This window comes from Corapipo altera, unplaced genomic scaffold, assembly GCF_003945725.1.
Source record: "Corapipo altera isolate COAL_440 unplaced genomic scaffold, ASM394572v1 61411, whole genome shotgun sequence".
Classification (NCBI taxonomy): Eukaryota; Metazoa; Chordata; class Aves; order Passeriformes; family Pipridae; genus Corapipo; species Corapipo altera.
This window is the reverse complement of record NW_020884875.1, coordinates 23331156-23347329: the sequence shown is the minus strand read 5'-3', so window position 1 is coordinate 23347329 and position 16174 is coordinate 23331156. Positions and strand designations below refer to the sequence as shown.

Below are 16174 nucleotides of genomic sequence, written 5' to 3'. Positions count from 1 at the left end.
CACCATCAACATGCTCCCAGAGTAAGAGAGTTCACCTTTGAGAAAGCCACCTTAATCCTCAGTGGAGAATATTTACTGACCTTAATTTAATAATTACAATACTTAAGAAATCAATGTAAAAAAGAGGATCCTATTGTGACTGATACTGTATAAAAATAAAATTAACAAATTAAAAAGGTAATGTTTGCCACACACACAAATTGTTAAAATGATGAAAAATGAACAAGGTTGGCACCAAGCCTTCTTAGTACTTAAAACTGACAGATTATTGAGAGATACACTTACAGAACTTGAAAAAAGTTACAGAAAAAGAAAACGAAAAATTACAAATAATTCGTCAGAGGAATAGAAAATGACATGTCTAAGAAAATGTCTCTATTGCCTAAAAACCTGACAGTACATTTCAAATTAGCAGTATTTTAAAGTAGTAGGTAAGATTGATGATAACATATCTTCAGATCCAAATAGCATCCATACAAAGGTTTCAAATCATGTACTCTTTGAAGAGCACAGGAATGTAAATCATGTATGATCACATTCAGCCTACTTACATGAATAAACTATGGTTTAAAACACAGGAGTATAGACAGAAATGGTAACATTTTTCAGGAGGCTTTTCATGAGTAATGAATGAAACTGCAGTCCAATAATCTTTACCTCCGTTATTGGGTGAGTAGATAGAATGTAAAAAAAAGAACAGAACTCAGAGTACCAGGAGAAGGGTAATGTTTTATGAACACTGTGGTTTGCTTTGCCAAAGAAATAAAGGTAGCTTTATTCTTCCAGGTTTTCTTCTAGCTCCTTCACCTAAGGTCCTAGACAAATTCTTTTATAAGATCCTCCTCCCATGAACTGATGATTGGGTAACAAAGCACAGTCCTACAACCTGCTCTTGCCATTGATGAAGGATCTGAGGAATCTTTCATGGATGTGTGCTAGTGAGTTGTTAGCCAGACCCTCAGATGAGCCAGATAAAGGGTCTACCATGAGCTTACCAAGTTTGCTAAAGAAAAAAAACTATGAACAGTACCTAAAATTGAAACCATCTGTGAAAGCACTCAAACTTTTGACAGACTAAATTCAAGTTCAGTAAAAAAAAACCCCATGCCTATGGGAAAATCCAGTTAATTATATATGCTAGTTATACACAAAAGTCTTGTCAACATTATTTATTACTATTCAGAATAGCAGTAGGGTTGCTGTAGGTATAGAATCATAGAATCAGCTGAGTTGAAAAAGACCTCTGAGATCATCAAGTCCAACCCTTGAGCCAACACCGCTGTGGTTACTAGACCATGGCACTAAGTACCACATCCAATCTCATCTTAAAAACCTCCAGGGACGGAGAATCCACCACCTCCCTGGGCAGCCCGTTCCAGTGTCTGATTACTCTCTCTGTAAAAAATTTCTTCCTAATATTCAACCTAAACCTTTCTTGGCAGAGCTTAAGACTGTGCCCTCTTGTCCTACTGCTGGTTGCCTGGGAGAAGAGACCGATGCCTACCTGGCTACAACCTCCTTTTAGGTAGTTGCAGAGAGTGATGAGGTGCGATGCGAACAGTTCCAGGCATGGAGAAAAACATACAGCAATTGACAGGATTTTATTATATGGACCTTACAGTTATTATACGGACTTTACTTTTATTATGTGGTTTCATTGCATTCACACTACACAGTGCACAGCCTGGACATGTCCAGGCTTGCCATGAGGTTGCCTGCTCCCTGCTTCCCCCGCTCCTCCCCCTTTTGCCCGTGTCCCTATCCTGGTTTGTCCCCCCGCTTGTCTGTCTCAGGCTCCGCCCTATGTTCTGGCCCTTTCCCCTCCCGAGCTGATAAAAGACAGCGTGCACGTGCGAATAAAGGATTCTACTTGCACCCTTCCTTGTGTTCCATCCCCTCTTCGGACCGCGGCAATGAGGTATTCCTCTGAAAATATCAGCTCAGTGGGTAGCAACAGCTAAAAAGACTAATGGAATTTTACAGAACGGAAGGAAAAAGGAGAGAACAGAACACAGGCAAATAGAATATATTTGTGTCCTGATTCTTATACGTATAGAATCATAAAGATTGGAAAAGACCTCTAAGACCATCAAGTCCAAGCACTAACCTAACACTTCCAAGTCCACCACTAAACCATGTCTCTAAGAACCACATCTACTCATTTTTTGAATGCTTCCAAGCCTGTTGAATCTGCACTTCCCTAGGCAGCCTGTTCCAATGCTTAATCAGCCTTTCAGTGAAGAAATTTTTCCCAATATTCAGTCTAACCCCCACCAGCACAACTTGAGACTATTTCTTTTTGTCCTATTACTTGCTACCTGGGAGAAGAGACTGACCCCAGACTCAATACAACCTCCTTTCAAGCAATTGTAGAGAGCAAGTTTACTCTTTCTCAACATATGTATTTATATACAATAAAATTATCTGTTTATATTATATAAATATTAAATAATTGTATTATATTTTATTAAATTATACATCTATTTATAGGACATTAATACTTGAAAAATGTACATTTGTATATTTAAATACTAGTCACAAACTACACATTTATGTGTATTTTAAAAAACTGTGACTATATAACAACACTGGAACCAGAAAAAGGACAGAGAAGGGAAATAAGGATAACCCTTTTATGGATCATTCACAAAAAGTAAACACTAAATAGAGTAAGAAGGACATAGAACTGCTGGATTGAGTTCAGAGGAGAGGCATGAAGACGACCAGAGGGCTGGAGCACCTCTCTTATGAGGAATGGCTGAGAATGTTGGGGTAGTTCAGCTTGCAGAAGAGAAGGTTCAGATTAGACCTTACAGCAGCCACCCAGTACCTAAAAGGGGCTAGAAGTGAGCTGGAGAGGGGCTTTTGACAAGTGCATGTAGGGATAGGATGCAGGGTAATGCCTTTAAACTGAAAGAGGGTAGATTTAGTTCAGGATTTAGGATGAAATTCTTAGGGTGAGGGTGGTGAGAGACTGTAAAATGTTGCTCAGAGAAGTTGTGGATGCTCTGTTCTTGGAAGTGTTCAAGGCCAGGTTGGATGGGGCTTTGAGCAACCTAGTGGAAGGTGTCCCTGCCCATGAAAGGGAGGTTGGAACTAGATGATCTTTGATTTTTCTTCTATGGTTGTATGAAGATGCTAGGAAAGAGGCAAGTGATGATGATGACAGAGATGTCAAATATGGAAGTAATGGAGAAAGCAGGCAAACAGTAGTAATAATTTCATGTTTCTCAGAGTGGGAAAACCAGAAGGGATCAGTGGAAATATTGCACCAAGGGTTTAAAAATTAGATGTATTCTTCATTTTACAGAGAGTATAGTTCAATGTGGTAACCATCCCACGACCTAAATGTTATCTAAAGGGTAAATGGAATATATTGATTAGGAGAATGATCATGTTCTAGTAATTGAAATAGCTTATACTGAACAGAAATAAAAGGTGGAAATGAAATAGAATTGTACCTTGTTTTCAAAAAGGCTATTTCGTGGTTTTTCACAAATTTCACGACTTTTGCCAAAATAGGAGAAGAAGGGCAGAATTTTCCTGAACTTGTCACAAGATCTAGTCAAGATAAATAATTATTACATCTCTTTTCAGGCTGGTCATTACTTGAGCTTGACCTAGAAATCATTACAACAATTGTATATTTTTTGGATATCATGAAATTAGAATGGGTTATTTTTTGGACTATTACTAAGAAGTATTGAATGCAAACATAGGTTGATAAAAGCCATTGATAGAGATCATGTTACAGACATGCTTCCGGCTAAATCCAATCTGCACTCTGCAAACATGACCTCAGGAAGACACATATCTCAAGAAAGAGTATTGCTATACAATGAAGGGACGATATTCCATTGGTCTCTTCTAGATGAAGCAAACTGTTTCAGTCAGTTGACTTTGATAACATAAAAGTGGAATCAACTAAACATGAACTATTACTATATCTGTCCACTCAGCTTTAATTCTATCTCATCTACTTCCAGGAACACCATCTGACAGTGCTTCCAAGATTCTTCACCACTTTCTGCAGGACCTGAAGCCTTCTCCCAAACATGAGGCATAATCTCTTCTGGAAACTTCACCAGTATCAGAATTAAATTACACTGAAGACCCTTATTGTCTTTACCCCCAGCGCTCATATGGTAATATTTCAAATATCCAACAATATGGGAAGCGTAAGCAGTAACTCCTTGCTGCTAGAGCAGATTTGCATGTTTTGGCCTCTGCCCTAAAGCAAATATTGAAATAATTTCTTATTTCATGCCACCAAGTAAATCACTATGTGCTGCTTGTTTAAAGTGATATTTAATCCAATCTTGGCCATAGCCCGATGAGGCCCATCAACCTCTCTGCCAGCTGGCTGCCTGTACACACATTATCTCCTCATGCCCTTCCAAGTCCCTGAAATCTTGACTAAGCTCAACTTTATTTCCTTCTGTTAACCTGGACTCTAATCAAAATCATTTTTCTCACCAGCAGTTTCTGCCAGTGCTAGATTACAGCTGAGGTAAGAGTTGTATGGCTTGCTCTAGTGCTCTGTGTAATTCAGCATCATGTTTTGAGATGTATTTCTCGACTTTTTGGACAATTGGTGGCCAAAATCCTAATCTCAGCAGCAACTCTGCTCAAGTGAACCCAGTCCATACCATTTCTAAATCAGCAAGCAGAACCCCCAGCCACCAGAACAAAAAAAGAGCCAGACAGTCTCTTCTAGCAGCAGCCCTTAGCCAAGGCTCATCAGCCGTAGCACTACAAAAAGATGTCAATACAAATGCAATTCTAATCCAAAAATCTTTAAGAGCCTCCAGACAAACATTTACATGATCCAACTCTATATATCCCTGATGCAAAAGGCTTAGTCTGTGCAGACACTATGAATGAACATTCATCTTGATACCAGGGATTTAAAATCAATATAAACATAGTCTAGTCTAGTTTTAGGCCTACAGTGGTTTCTCCTCCAAACTAAACCCAAGCCTTAGACAACACCCTTTACTAGACCTCGTTTTACATCCATTGGTCTTTGCTGGCTCACACCTCAGCCACAGGGTTAGAGGCCTAGCTATGCAAAAATCACCAGTGAAACAGACTGTAACAGGCTGTACTTTGCCAGCCCCAAACCTTCCCTGGCAGTTCCTACTGATGGTTTCAGTAAGCCTATAACTCATGGAGTTCATATTTACAGTGCTGATTGCTTTAAACAGTCGACCAGTCATGAATGTTTGCATTATATTGTCATCGGTAGACCCCATCTGACAGTATTACTTCATCCTGCTCAAACGATTGCAGATTCTCCATTTTGTGTCTGAAGTGAACAGTATCAAGAGAGGAGATACTTTAGCACAGACAGATGAATAAATCTGACACTGGCAATGCAGCAGCTAAGTGGCAGCTCTGCCAACAAAGGACATGTCCCCCTGTGTGGTACTACTACTGTGATCTCTAGATCACAGAAACAGAAAGATTTCCAAACAAAACTAATCTTCATTTGATCAGGATTGTATCAAACATGACACATTCTTCTTACAGAAAAAAGGCACTTCTATTCACATGAATCAGAATTTTGTGCTGAAAACATCAAAACAGGAAAATCTTCAGAATTTAGGAAAAATAGTTCAAGTACAATTTAAGTTTACTGGCATGTTTTCCAGTTCTTCTGCCTGTCAAAAATTTGTAATTCTCAAACTATCAATATAAGAAATAAGAACACAAAAAACTCTAAAATTTTGTGAAACATTTTTTTTTTTTTAAGACAGCTGTTATACTGAATCATTTTTACCATTGTCTTGGTTTGAGACAATTTGGAGGGGTGGAGATCTTAGACAGAAGTCTCCTCCCTCAGATTCGATATCCCTGGTTTCTTCAATACAGAGAGAGAGAACAAATACACCCCAACGTAAGTGAAAAAATAACGCATTACCAAGAAGAAATGCCAATAGTAATACTGATAGAACTGGGTTAAATCAACTGATAAAGCAAAGCTTCCCAAGTCCGGCTCACCAGACCAAACTGAGATGGTGGCTGCTCTCCTCCACCTGGGAAAAACACACATGACCACAGGACAGAGACAAAATGGGCCACCCTTCCATGTGGTTTTCCTCCCCCATGCCTAGAAAACTTGGTAGGTGGCTGGAAAGTCGATGTTGGCAGGAAAGAGTGGCTAGCTGGGATTTGATACCAGCAGGCACTTGCATGGCACTGGAGTGAGGCTGCAGTGCTGGTACAGGCAGCCGGAGAGGGGCTGCAGATCCCCTGGGTGACTGGAAGGACCTGCAAGACACCTGTTGGATCCAGTGATGACACTTGGTTGCTGCAATTTCGATGTGTGTTGGTCAAAGTGGTGGTCACAGTCCAGATCCATTAAGGTGGTGGTGGAAGCCCTGGTGGTGAGGGAAGCCCTGAAACTCAGTGTTATATATGCTCAGGTTCAGGTGGGAATACCTGTGGTACCTCCCCTGGGCTGAGAGGAGTTTTACACTGGATGATGTAATACTGTGAGTCATGGGATGCTTCAGGAGTCTTTGACACATGCTAAGATGATGCAGCCGTCTCTCAGGTCAGTGTAGCTGAGTCCATTGTGGCCCATTGTGGCTCATCAACAAGAGATGAATACCTTCAGGCTGGTGTGAATGTTCCTGGGAGTTATCCCAGCTGAGTCATCTATGTAAGGAAAAAAAACCACTGCCCCACCTTGCAGGATTTGCCTCTTGCTTATCTTGTTTAACACCCAGCTTGTAGCCGGAGGTGTCAGATGTGCAGGCTGGCAGTGATGACAATAATGAAAGAGGTACCAGTCTGTCAGAGACTGAAATGATTAATGATTTATGCATTCCAGGAGTTTGCAGGCTTTGACTTTTGCGTTATACCTCAGATGGGCAGTTGGGCCCATCCCTCCCTCCAGTGCTAAGCCCTAAAAAGGGCAAACAACTCCTTGTCCCAGGGAGGTGCAAAAGCATGCTGAGGGTATATAAACTGACTGGTGACTTTGGGATTTCGGGTTCTCCTTCTCCTCCACCGCTTGCGAATCAAGACCATCGCTCTCAAGCATCACTGGATCCAGTGGGCGGTGACTATATCCATTTCTTCTGCACTCTCAGCTTCTCTTTTCCCTTACTCTCATTCTGTTTTTATTCTCCCCTAAGCAGTTTCTCCCCCCCCCCAAAGGTTATCTCTATGTTGCATTGTTGTATGACAACACCCAAAACGCTAGCATACCTGTTGATACAAAATTGTTAAAATAAACTTCGTTTTCAGACACTGATTATTTAGTGTCGTTTCACTTTAATCCACCCCAAGGGAATTATTGATAAAAACCTGAGTTACCCCCCCTCCCCTTTTCCTGGGGCGGGTCGTAACACAGTCTAATTAGAAAGGACTTCAAGGTCCTGGATCGATTAGTCAATGGGACAGGAGTACAGGTGGTGTTTGCCTCAGTTCCTGCAGTAGCAGGGATGAATGAGGAGTAGGAAAACCCATCTTATCAATAGATGGCTAAAGGATTGGTGCTGCTGGCAGAATTCTGGGTTTTTCAACCATGGGGCAAATTCTATGGTACCAAGCCTGCTAGAGTCAGATGGGCTTCACCTGTCTAGCAAGGGCAAAAGGACTCTAGCCCATAAGTTGTTGGGGCTGATCAGGAGGGCTTTAAACTAAGTTTGAAGGGGGAAGGGATTGAATGAAACCAAGCATTCCAGAGATGAGCCTGAGGGTGGAAAGCCAGAGTTAGAAGTGAAATCAGCAGCCCAGCTCATGTACAACAATGCACACAGCATGGGTAACAAACAAGAGGAGCTGGAAGCCATTGTGCAGCTGGAAAGCTGTGATGTAGTCACCATCACAGAAATGTGGTGGGATGACTTCCACGACTGAGGTGCTGCCATGGGTGGCTATGAGCTCTTCAGAAGGGATAGGTGAGGTAAGAGTAGTGGAGGTGTGGTTCTGTATGTTAGAGTCTCTTGACTGTAGAACTTGAGGTCAGTAACGATAAGATTGAGTGTCTGTGGATCAAAATCAGAGGGAAGGCCAACAAGGTGACATCCTGGTGGGAGTCTGTTACAGACCACCCAACCAGGATGATGAGGGTGATGAATTATTCTACAAGCAGCTGGTGGATGTCTCAAAATTGCCAGCCCTTGTTCTTGTGGGCGACTTTTAACCTGCTGGATGTCTGCTGGAGACTAACAGAGAAGAGGCAGTCCAGGAGATTCCTAGAGTGGAATTTCCTGCTCCAGCTGGTAAACAAGCCCAGCAGGGGTGGGGCCCTGCTAGATCTGCTGTTCACAGAGAGGGGCTGGTGGGAGATGTGGTGGTCAGAGGGCATCTGGGGCACAGCGACCATGAAACAATAGAGTTTTCAATACTCAGGGACACAAAGAGGGCCCTCAATAAAACTTCTACGCTAGACTTCCAGAGGGCAGATTTCGGCCTACTCAGAAGACTGGTTCAGAGGGTACTTTGGGAAACAGGCCTTGAAAATAAAGGGGTCTAGGAGGGATGGACATGCTTCAAGAAGGAGGTTATAAAGGCGCAGGAGCAGGCCGTCCCAGTCTGCTGAGAGGCGAGCCGGCAGGGAAGATGACCAGTCTGGCTGAAGAGAGAGATTTTAAAGGAAATTGGGGGAAAAAAGAGAGCTTACTGGCTACGAAAAAAAGGGCTGGCTACTCACGAAGAGTTTAGGAACATAGTTAGGTCATGTAGAAAAAAAATTAGAGAGACAAAGGCACAGTTTGAACGCAATCTAGCCACTTCTGTTAGGGATAACAAGAAGTGCTTCTACAAATACATCAATAGCAAAAGGAGGGGCAAGGAAAACCTCCACTCTTTGTTGGACATGGGGGGAAACATAGTCACCAAAGATGAGGAAAAGGCTGAGGTACTTAACACCTTCTTTGCCTCAGTTTTCAGCAGTAAGACAGGTTGTCCTCAGGACAACTGGCCTCTGGAGCTGGTAGACAGAGACAGGAAGCCAAATAGCCCCCCTGTAATCCAGGAGGGAACAGTTAGCGACCTGCTGAGCCACTTGGATCCTCACAGGTCTATGGGACCAGATGGGATCCATCCCAAGGTGATGAGGTAGCTGGTGGAAGAGCTCACCAAGCCACTCTCCATCATTTACCAACAGTCCTGGCTCACTGGAGAGGTCCCAGATGACTGGAAGTTGGTGAATGTCACGTCCATCCACAAAAAGGGTTGGAAGGAGGACCCAGGAAACTACAGGCCTGTCAGCCTGACCTCAGTGCCTGGCAAGGTTATGCAGCAGATCATCCTAAGTGCAATCACACAACACCTACAGGATGGACAAGGGATCAGACCCAGCCAGCAAGGCTTTAGGAAGGACAGGTCCTGTCTGACCAACCTGATCTCCTTTTATGACCAGGTGACCCACCTGGTGGATGAGGGGAAGGCTATGGATGTGGTCTATCTGGACTTCAGCAAAGCCTTTGACACCATCTCCCACAGCACACTCCTGGAAAAGCTGGCAGCCCATGGCTTCGACAGGGGCACTCTGTGCTGGGTTAGGAACTGGCTGGATGGCTGGACCAGAGGATGGTGGTGAACAGTGCTGCATCCAGTTGGCAGCCGGTCACTAGTGGTGTCCCCCAGGGAACACTGTTGGGCCCAGTTCTGTTTAATATCTTTACTGATGACCAGATGAGGGGATTGAGTGTACCATTAGCAAATTTGCAGATGACACCAAGTTGGGGGGGTGTTGATATCCTGGAAGGCAGGAGGGCTCTTCAGAGGGACCTGGACCAGCTGGAGAGATGGTCTGATTCCAATGGGATGAGGTTCAACAAGGCCAAGTGCTGGGTCCTGCACTTTGGCCACAACAACCCCCTGCAGCGCTACAGGCTGGGGACAGAATGGCTGGAGAGCAGCCAGGCAGAGAGGGACCTGGGAGTTTGGATTGACAGGAAGCTGAACATGAGCCAGCAGTGTGCTCAGGTGGCCAATGGCATCTTGGCCTGGATCAAGAACAGTGTGGCCAGCAGGAGTAGGGAAGTGATTCTTCCCTTGTACTCAGTGCTGGTGAGGCCATACCTGGAGTACTGTGTCCAGTTTTGGGCCCCTCAGTTCAGGAAGGATATTGAGGTGCTGGAGCAGGTCCAGAGAAGAGCAACAAGGCTGGTGAAGGAACTTGAACACAAGTCCAATGAGGAGAGGCTGAGGGAGCTGGGGTTGTTCAGGCTGGAGAAGAGGAGGCTCAGGGAAGACCTCATCACTCTCTACAACTACCTGAAAGGAGGTTGTAGCCAGGTGGGCATCGGTCTCTTCTCCCAGGCAACCAGCAGTAGGACAAGAGGGCACAGTCTTAAGCTCTGCCAAGAAAGGTTTAGGTTGAATATTAGGAAGAAATTTTTTACAGAGAGAGTAATCAGACACTGGAACGGGCTGCCCAGGGAGATAGTGGATTCTCCGTCCCTGGAGGTTTTTAAGATGAGATTGGATGTGGTACTTAGTGCCATGGTCTAGTAACCACAGTGGTGTTGGCTCAAGGGTTGGACTTGATGATCTCAGAGGTCTTTTCCAACCTGGCTGACTCTATGATTCTCTGCACACCTTCGGCACCTGGCCTGGGTGGCCACTCTGCACATTGTTAGCAAAGCACACACCAGCAAAGCACATTCCTGATGGAGTCATGAGCACCAGTAGTCCAGTCTCTGACAGCACCGGGGAGGTCACTGCAGGTGGTCTAATGTCATTAAACACTAGCAGTTCAATCTCTTTAAAGAAGGCAAAACATCAAAAAGCCAAAAAGGCATATTTGGTGAAAAGGTGGATACCAGAATTTTTGTGCAACCCAGGACAACCATTTACATATCTTGTGAAGAGACTGCCAATAGTTTAGCACGTGAGGAATGTACCACTGACTATTATAAAGTAAAGAAACCCAAAGCAAAGAAATCCAATAGTTATACAATTCAGCTACTCCAGGAACAGCATGAGGTTTCTTCTTGCAATTTTAAAGCACTCCATGTCACCAATAAAGAAACTTAAATGTCAACTCCTACACTGAGTTTCTACCCGAATTATATTCAGGTGTCTAACTTGACCTCCCTCAATAAGAGCACTCAGGGTCAAATTAAAAGGATTACAACAGTAATTCTGGGGACAATGACCCTAAAAATAGAGTTCTGCTACATCTACAAATTCACTTAGACCTGTTTGCATAAAAACCTGCCTTTGGCCCAGGAAAGTAAATCTGGACACCCAAAGAGATCCCACATTGTAAGGAAAACTTGATAATACCATAGAGAAATCTTTAATTTTTTTTTTAAAGACAAGTACTTTAACTTCACATGCTGAAGGCACAATAGTCATGAACATACAAGGTATGGAAAACAGTTGCCAAGTCTGTCATAACTGAGCAGTATGCATACATTTTTGTACTCCTGCATCAGCCTTACTTGTATGTACATGTTTACGTCTGACAAAATAGAAAAAAAATACCCAGAAGGAAAAAAAATGTAGAAAAATAATTTAATAATATAGAATAATACCCTTGTTGCATGAAGTAATATTTAAAGTATTTTCTATAGATGTTGATTAAAAAACTGTGATTCAACTGAAAAGAATCCAAGGCAAACTTTAATGGTAGCCTCAGAAAAAATCCTACAATTGCAAACCATTTGGGTTTTTTTTTTTGTGCATTCTTCTATATCCACTAAAGACAACAGATATGCTAATAAATTAACACCTACTGAGTCATGTTACTCCGACTTTCAAAGGTGCAAAGACATAGCAGAACTAATAAAATTGTTTTATCTCAATTCAGCAGTGGCTGTTGTGCCCACGACTAGCCAGCTTGTCCACTCATGCTGGTCCAGAGAGTCATCATGTAAGCAGGGTACTCCTTTGATTTAACCAGCACTTCTCACCTTGCTTTGATAGAAAAGGAAATGCAAGCACTAAGGGATAAAGGTATTTTACCTATCATAAAAGATAATAGTGGAAATATGAGGAAAACAGTACAACCCTCTTGTCTTGGTTTAATGACAATATATTCAGGAGGTGAGACCTCTAATGAGATGAACCCTCCTTCTTTTATTATTTCCCTCCCCCAAACATAGAGAAGGTAAAAAATTACAAGGAGTCTGAATGAAGAAGGAAAAATTAGAATTTTACTAAAAAGGGAAAGAAACTTAAAACCCCAATAATAGCAGAAAATATTACCTAGCTACCCCTCTCCCCCCTAGGGTAAAACAAAACTTGAAAGGATATTTCATCCAAAAAAATTTTATGCTGCTGAGGTGCTTGGTGTGGGTTCCATTGTAGCAACCACATGAGTGTGTTGGTGGCGGGGCTGGGGATGACCCAGCATAGTCCTGGAGCCTGGCGGGAGCTGAGTGGGCTTGGGCCTTGAGGTAGTGGCGCTTTGTGTGGGAGAGAGAGAGAAACAGTTGCAGCTGAGATGGTAGTGACTCTGGAGAAGACAATTCCCAGGTTGGTGGCGGCAGCTCCCAAGGCTACCGAGAAATAGCTCCAGAAGTGCTCCAAGAAAACAGTGCTATGGTGGTTCCACTGAGTCTGAGCTTGGTTGGACAGTGAAGGAATGGCTCCAGCAAAGACTCTGAGCATCTGCGGTCCTTCAGCGGGCAAAACCCGGGGACATAGAGAGCAGTTCTGGCCCATGCCCGTCTTTTATCTCCTGTCTCCTGAGTTCCCAGGATAGAAAGAGATCCACCTTCCTGGCAGGTCTTGAGACCCCTGGGGACAGTCTGCCCCTGATCCAGCTCGGACAGTGTGATCCTCACGCTCCAAAATTATGTAGTGGTATGGAAATATTTGTAACTGAAAAATCCTTCCCATCTAACTAAAACTACAACAGTGCCTGTTACCATTTCAGAGCCATTGGTCTATATGATTGTCCTAGTTAGAACAGCTGGGACCAGTTCATCACTGTATGGGTGTAACCCAAAACTGTGTATTTTATAGCCTTCCATGCCATTTCCCAGAAACTGTTATCAATAGACTATTTACACCCTCTGCCCAGAGCAGCCTGACTCCTCAGGCTATAAACTGGATGTTAGGAGGCCTGCAAGATAGGAGGGTGCCTCCCTGTCCTCACACCCTTTGTGGAACTCCCCGCCCTGAGGGAAGTACTGGGCATTCCTGCCTGAACTGGAGAATATATAATCTTGGAGTTTTGGAACTTTTTTAACCACTCGTGGGATCCAAAGGAAAACTGCAGATCACCGCTCTCAACCAAACTGCAGACCACCACTCTCAACTAGACTGCAACCACCACTCTCGACTGGACTGCAACCACCACTTTTCAACCAGACTGCAACCATCACTCTCAAACCGGACTGCAATCATCACTCTTGACCAGACTGCAACAACACTCTCACCAACAGGTTTTCCCCTCTCCTTTTCCTTTGGACTCAGGGGGCCCAAAGAACACCACTCTGTTCATGCCCTGGGGTGCTGGGTTATACATTTGGGTTTTGTGGGTTAAACACAATTGTTTGTCTGTATAATCGTACTTATTGTATCATTTTATTAAATTATTATTCTGACTTATAATCTCTCTTTTGAGTTGAGTTCATTTCCCCTGCTGGTTTATCTTTAAACCAGCACAGTGATGAGCTCTTTCAAAAAGGTATGTTCTAACTAACCAGGCTGCCAGAAATTCATAGACAACAGAAATAATGTAAAGTGAGAAATGCTGTTTCCATTGCACTGATGTTCACCATCTCTGTATCATCTGTAAAACAGGTAAAGGTGTATAAGAATATCTTGAACTGATTAGTATCTATTTTAGTAAGGCATTTTCATTCTTATCTTCAAAGAGTAAGGAACATATTCCTTAGGTCAGGCTTCTCCTTGTGAACTAGTTCTGAAAATTTCAACTTGCTTTTTCTCCTGCTGACATACCACAATGAGCAGGGGACAGTCTACAGGGCTGTGCTACTTCCCAAGCTAACCCATTCCAGCCTGGCCCAGCTTAACCCAACACAATCACTTAAGACATTTTCCAGTTCATCGTTCCAACCTCTAGCTGCCATCAGCTCAAGATTAAAGCAAATGTCATCTACCTCTGAAGCCCATGGTGAAAAATTTATGTAGTCCTGGACATGATACAGGTTTTACAGTTTTACAGCTGCAACTCTTCAAGTTGCTTGGACCTACTGGAAAAGGATTTATTTTATTGTAACTCCCAAATGTTCATTTTTGTATGTGTGTTTTTCCACAGAACGTGCACATTGCTTCCAGCAATGTGTTTTATATTACCTGGAAGAATACAAATGCTCTAATGGGAGGAAACAATTTTATTCTTATTGCCAGTGCAACAAAAAGCAGAACTTCAAAATGACACCATGACTCCTCAAGTAAAGTCATCCCATTTATTTTGGAGCTTGGGGACCTCCCTCTTCACTCTCTTACAGTCTTCTATGCAATTACACTAAACCCTACAACTGTGGGCCAAAGATACACACAAAGATTCTTTTTGCCTATCACAGACAAAGCAAGCTGCTTGTCATTGATTTATACCTACCTCAGTAGTGCATATAGAAAGGAATCTGTCTTTTCCTGTAATGAGTGTGCCCCTTTTTAGGGCACACATTGGGCATGCCTTTCTTGACGTAAATTCAGTCTCTCTCCTGAGAGGTGTTCAGTGAGGCTTTCATCACAAATATAACTATAAAGAATTTCATGTAGAGTTCAGGAGCTAGCCTGGACAAGGCTTTGTGATAAACATCTACTGGAAAATTAAGATATAGAAAAATATCTTTCATCTTCCTAATGCATCTTACCTTACTTCATGTTGCTCTAAGATGTCAGTGACCAATAATCCTCACCTTGATAGTGAAGTCTGCAGTGAGAGGCCCAGATATTCTTAAGATCTCCTTGTCAGGAAACTTCTGGAAGTCAATGCTAGAATTTTCTACAAGAAAGGAGCCTGTGGTGCTGAGGCTGTTTTCACTCTTCAAACCTTGGAGAGTCTTGGTTTCCAAATCTGAAAAATAGAAACAAATTAAAGGGAAACTAGGGCATTGCAATTTGAAGCAAGAGCAAGTGAGAGCAAAAAAAGAAAACCAACGCAAAAGAGTGGTGGTTTAGATTTGCCTCCTAAATCAGTAATAATGCATCTACTTTTTTTTTTCCCCATAGTTAATTCACATTCCCATACTTTTTTCTCTTCAATCTGCTTTTTGTCTTTCTTCAACCCTTAGATTTTTAGATTGAATTCCCCTCCTTACCCGTAGCTCATACTTTTATTCTCTTCCAGATATATTAATCCATTCCTAGTTAGGCATATTTGCTGTTGTTTAGCTCACTCTCAGTAAGTCATGCTCCTATGTGAAGCATGACTCAGACCTTGGCCCATGAGTGCTGTTAAGTTGCTGTACCCTCTTGCAGTTCAAAGGTGGGTCAATAACCACATGTTGTTGTGGTAGATAATTAATGCAAAGCAGAATGCTCAGGAAAGAAAGATCAGTATGACAGCAACCCCGCCTCCTCTCCAGAAGTAGCCTGATCTATTGCAGTGGACTAGAAAGTGAGTCCTGAATCCTCCTGAGCTCTCCCTCTGGCTCTGTGAATTCACAGTTCCCAAAAAGCAGGCATTAATTCAGATACTGTTTAGTAGCAGTTACTTCTGATGGTCATAATAAAAATATTAGTAATTTATTAAACAGAAATCAACAGTCAGAAAGTAGATCTGTCTCATCACCTAATTAGCCTTTCCACCAACTCCATATTATGCTTTACAGCATGTTTACCAGTAAACCGTTTCTCAGTTATTTAAAAGTGATAGTGCGCTTCATTATGAAGGATTGCAAAGCTGCAAACTTTTTACATGTATTTACAAAATTATGCACAAAATCTTCTCCAACAGAGAGAGGTAGTCAAAGTAAAATCTGAGTTAGGTGTTGGCATACTATTCATCTGTAATGGAGACATATTTTCAAAGAAAACAAATGGGAGATATGTTTTTATTGGTGTATATTTTGGGTTTTATTTGTGTATATTAAGTTTTTTTCTTTAGTAAAGAAAGATAATTGCACTAATTAGACTGCTTTTCATGGTGGGTCAACGGAATTAATTAATGAAGGAAGTTGCTGAGACAGTACTAAAAATTTGCACTGTATTAATGAATTCCTTGGTTTTCAGTGAGATTAATCTCTTCCTTTGTGATGGCCATTTGGCCATCTATTTATTTCTG

General features: G+C 42.4%; 1 protein-coding gene across 6 annotated transcripts in view; it reads right to left on the bottom strand.

The window, feature by feature from the left end:
- ADAMTSL1 (ADAMTS like 1) overlaps window positions 1-16174 on the bottom strand; it is a 393783-nt gene that overhangs the window by 119863 nt on the left and 257746 nt on the right. For all 6 annotated transcript variants that reach the window (XM_027634671.1, XM_027634670.1, XM_027634672.1 and 3 more), the window contains one exon: window positions 14808-14965. In XM_027634671.1, coding sequence (XP_027490472.1) covers window positions 14808-14965 — 158 coding nt within the window. The remainder of the gene's footprint in view (window positions 1-14807; window positions 14966-16174) is intronic.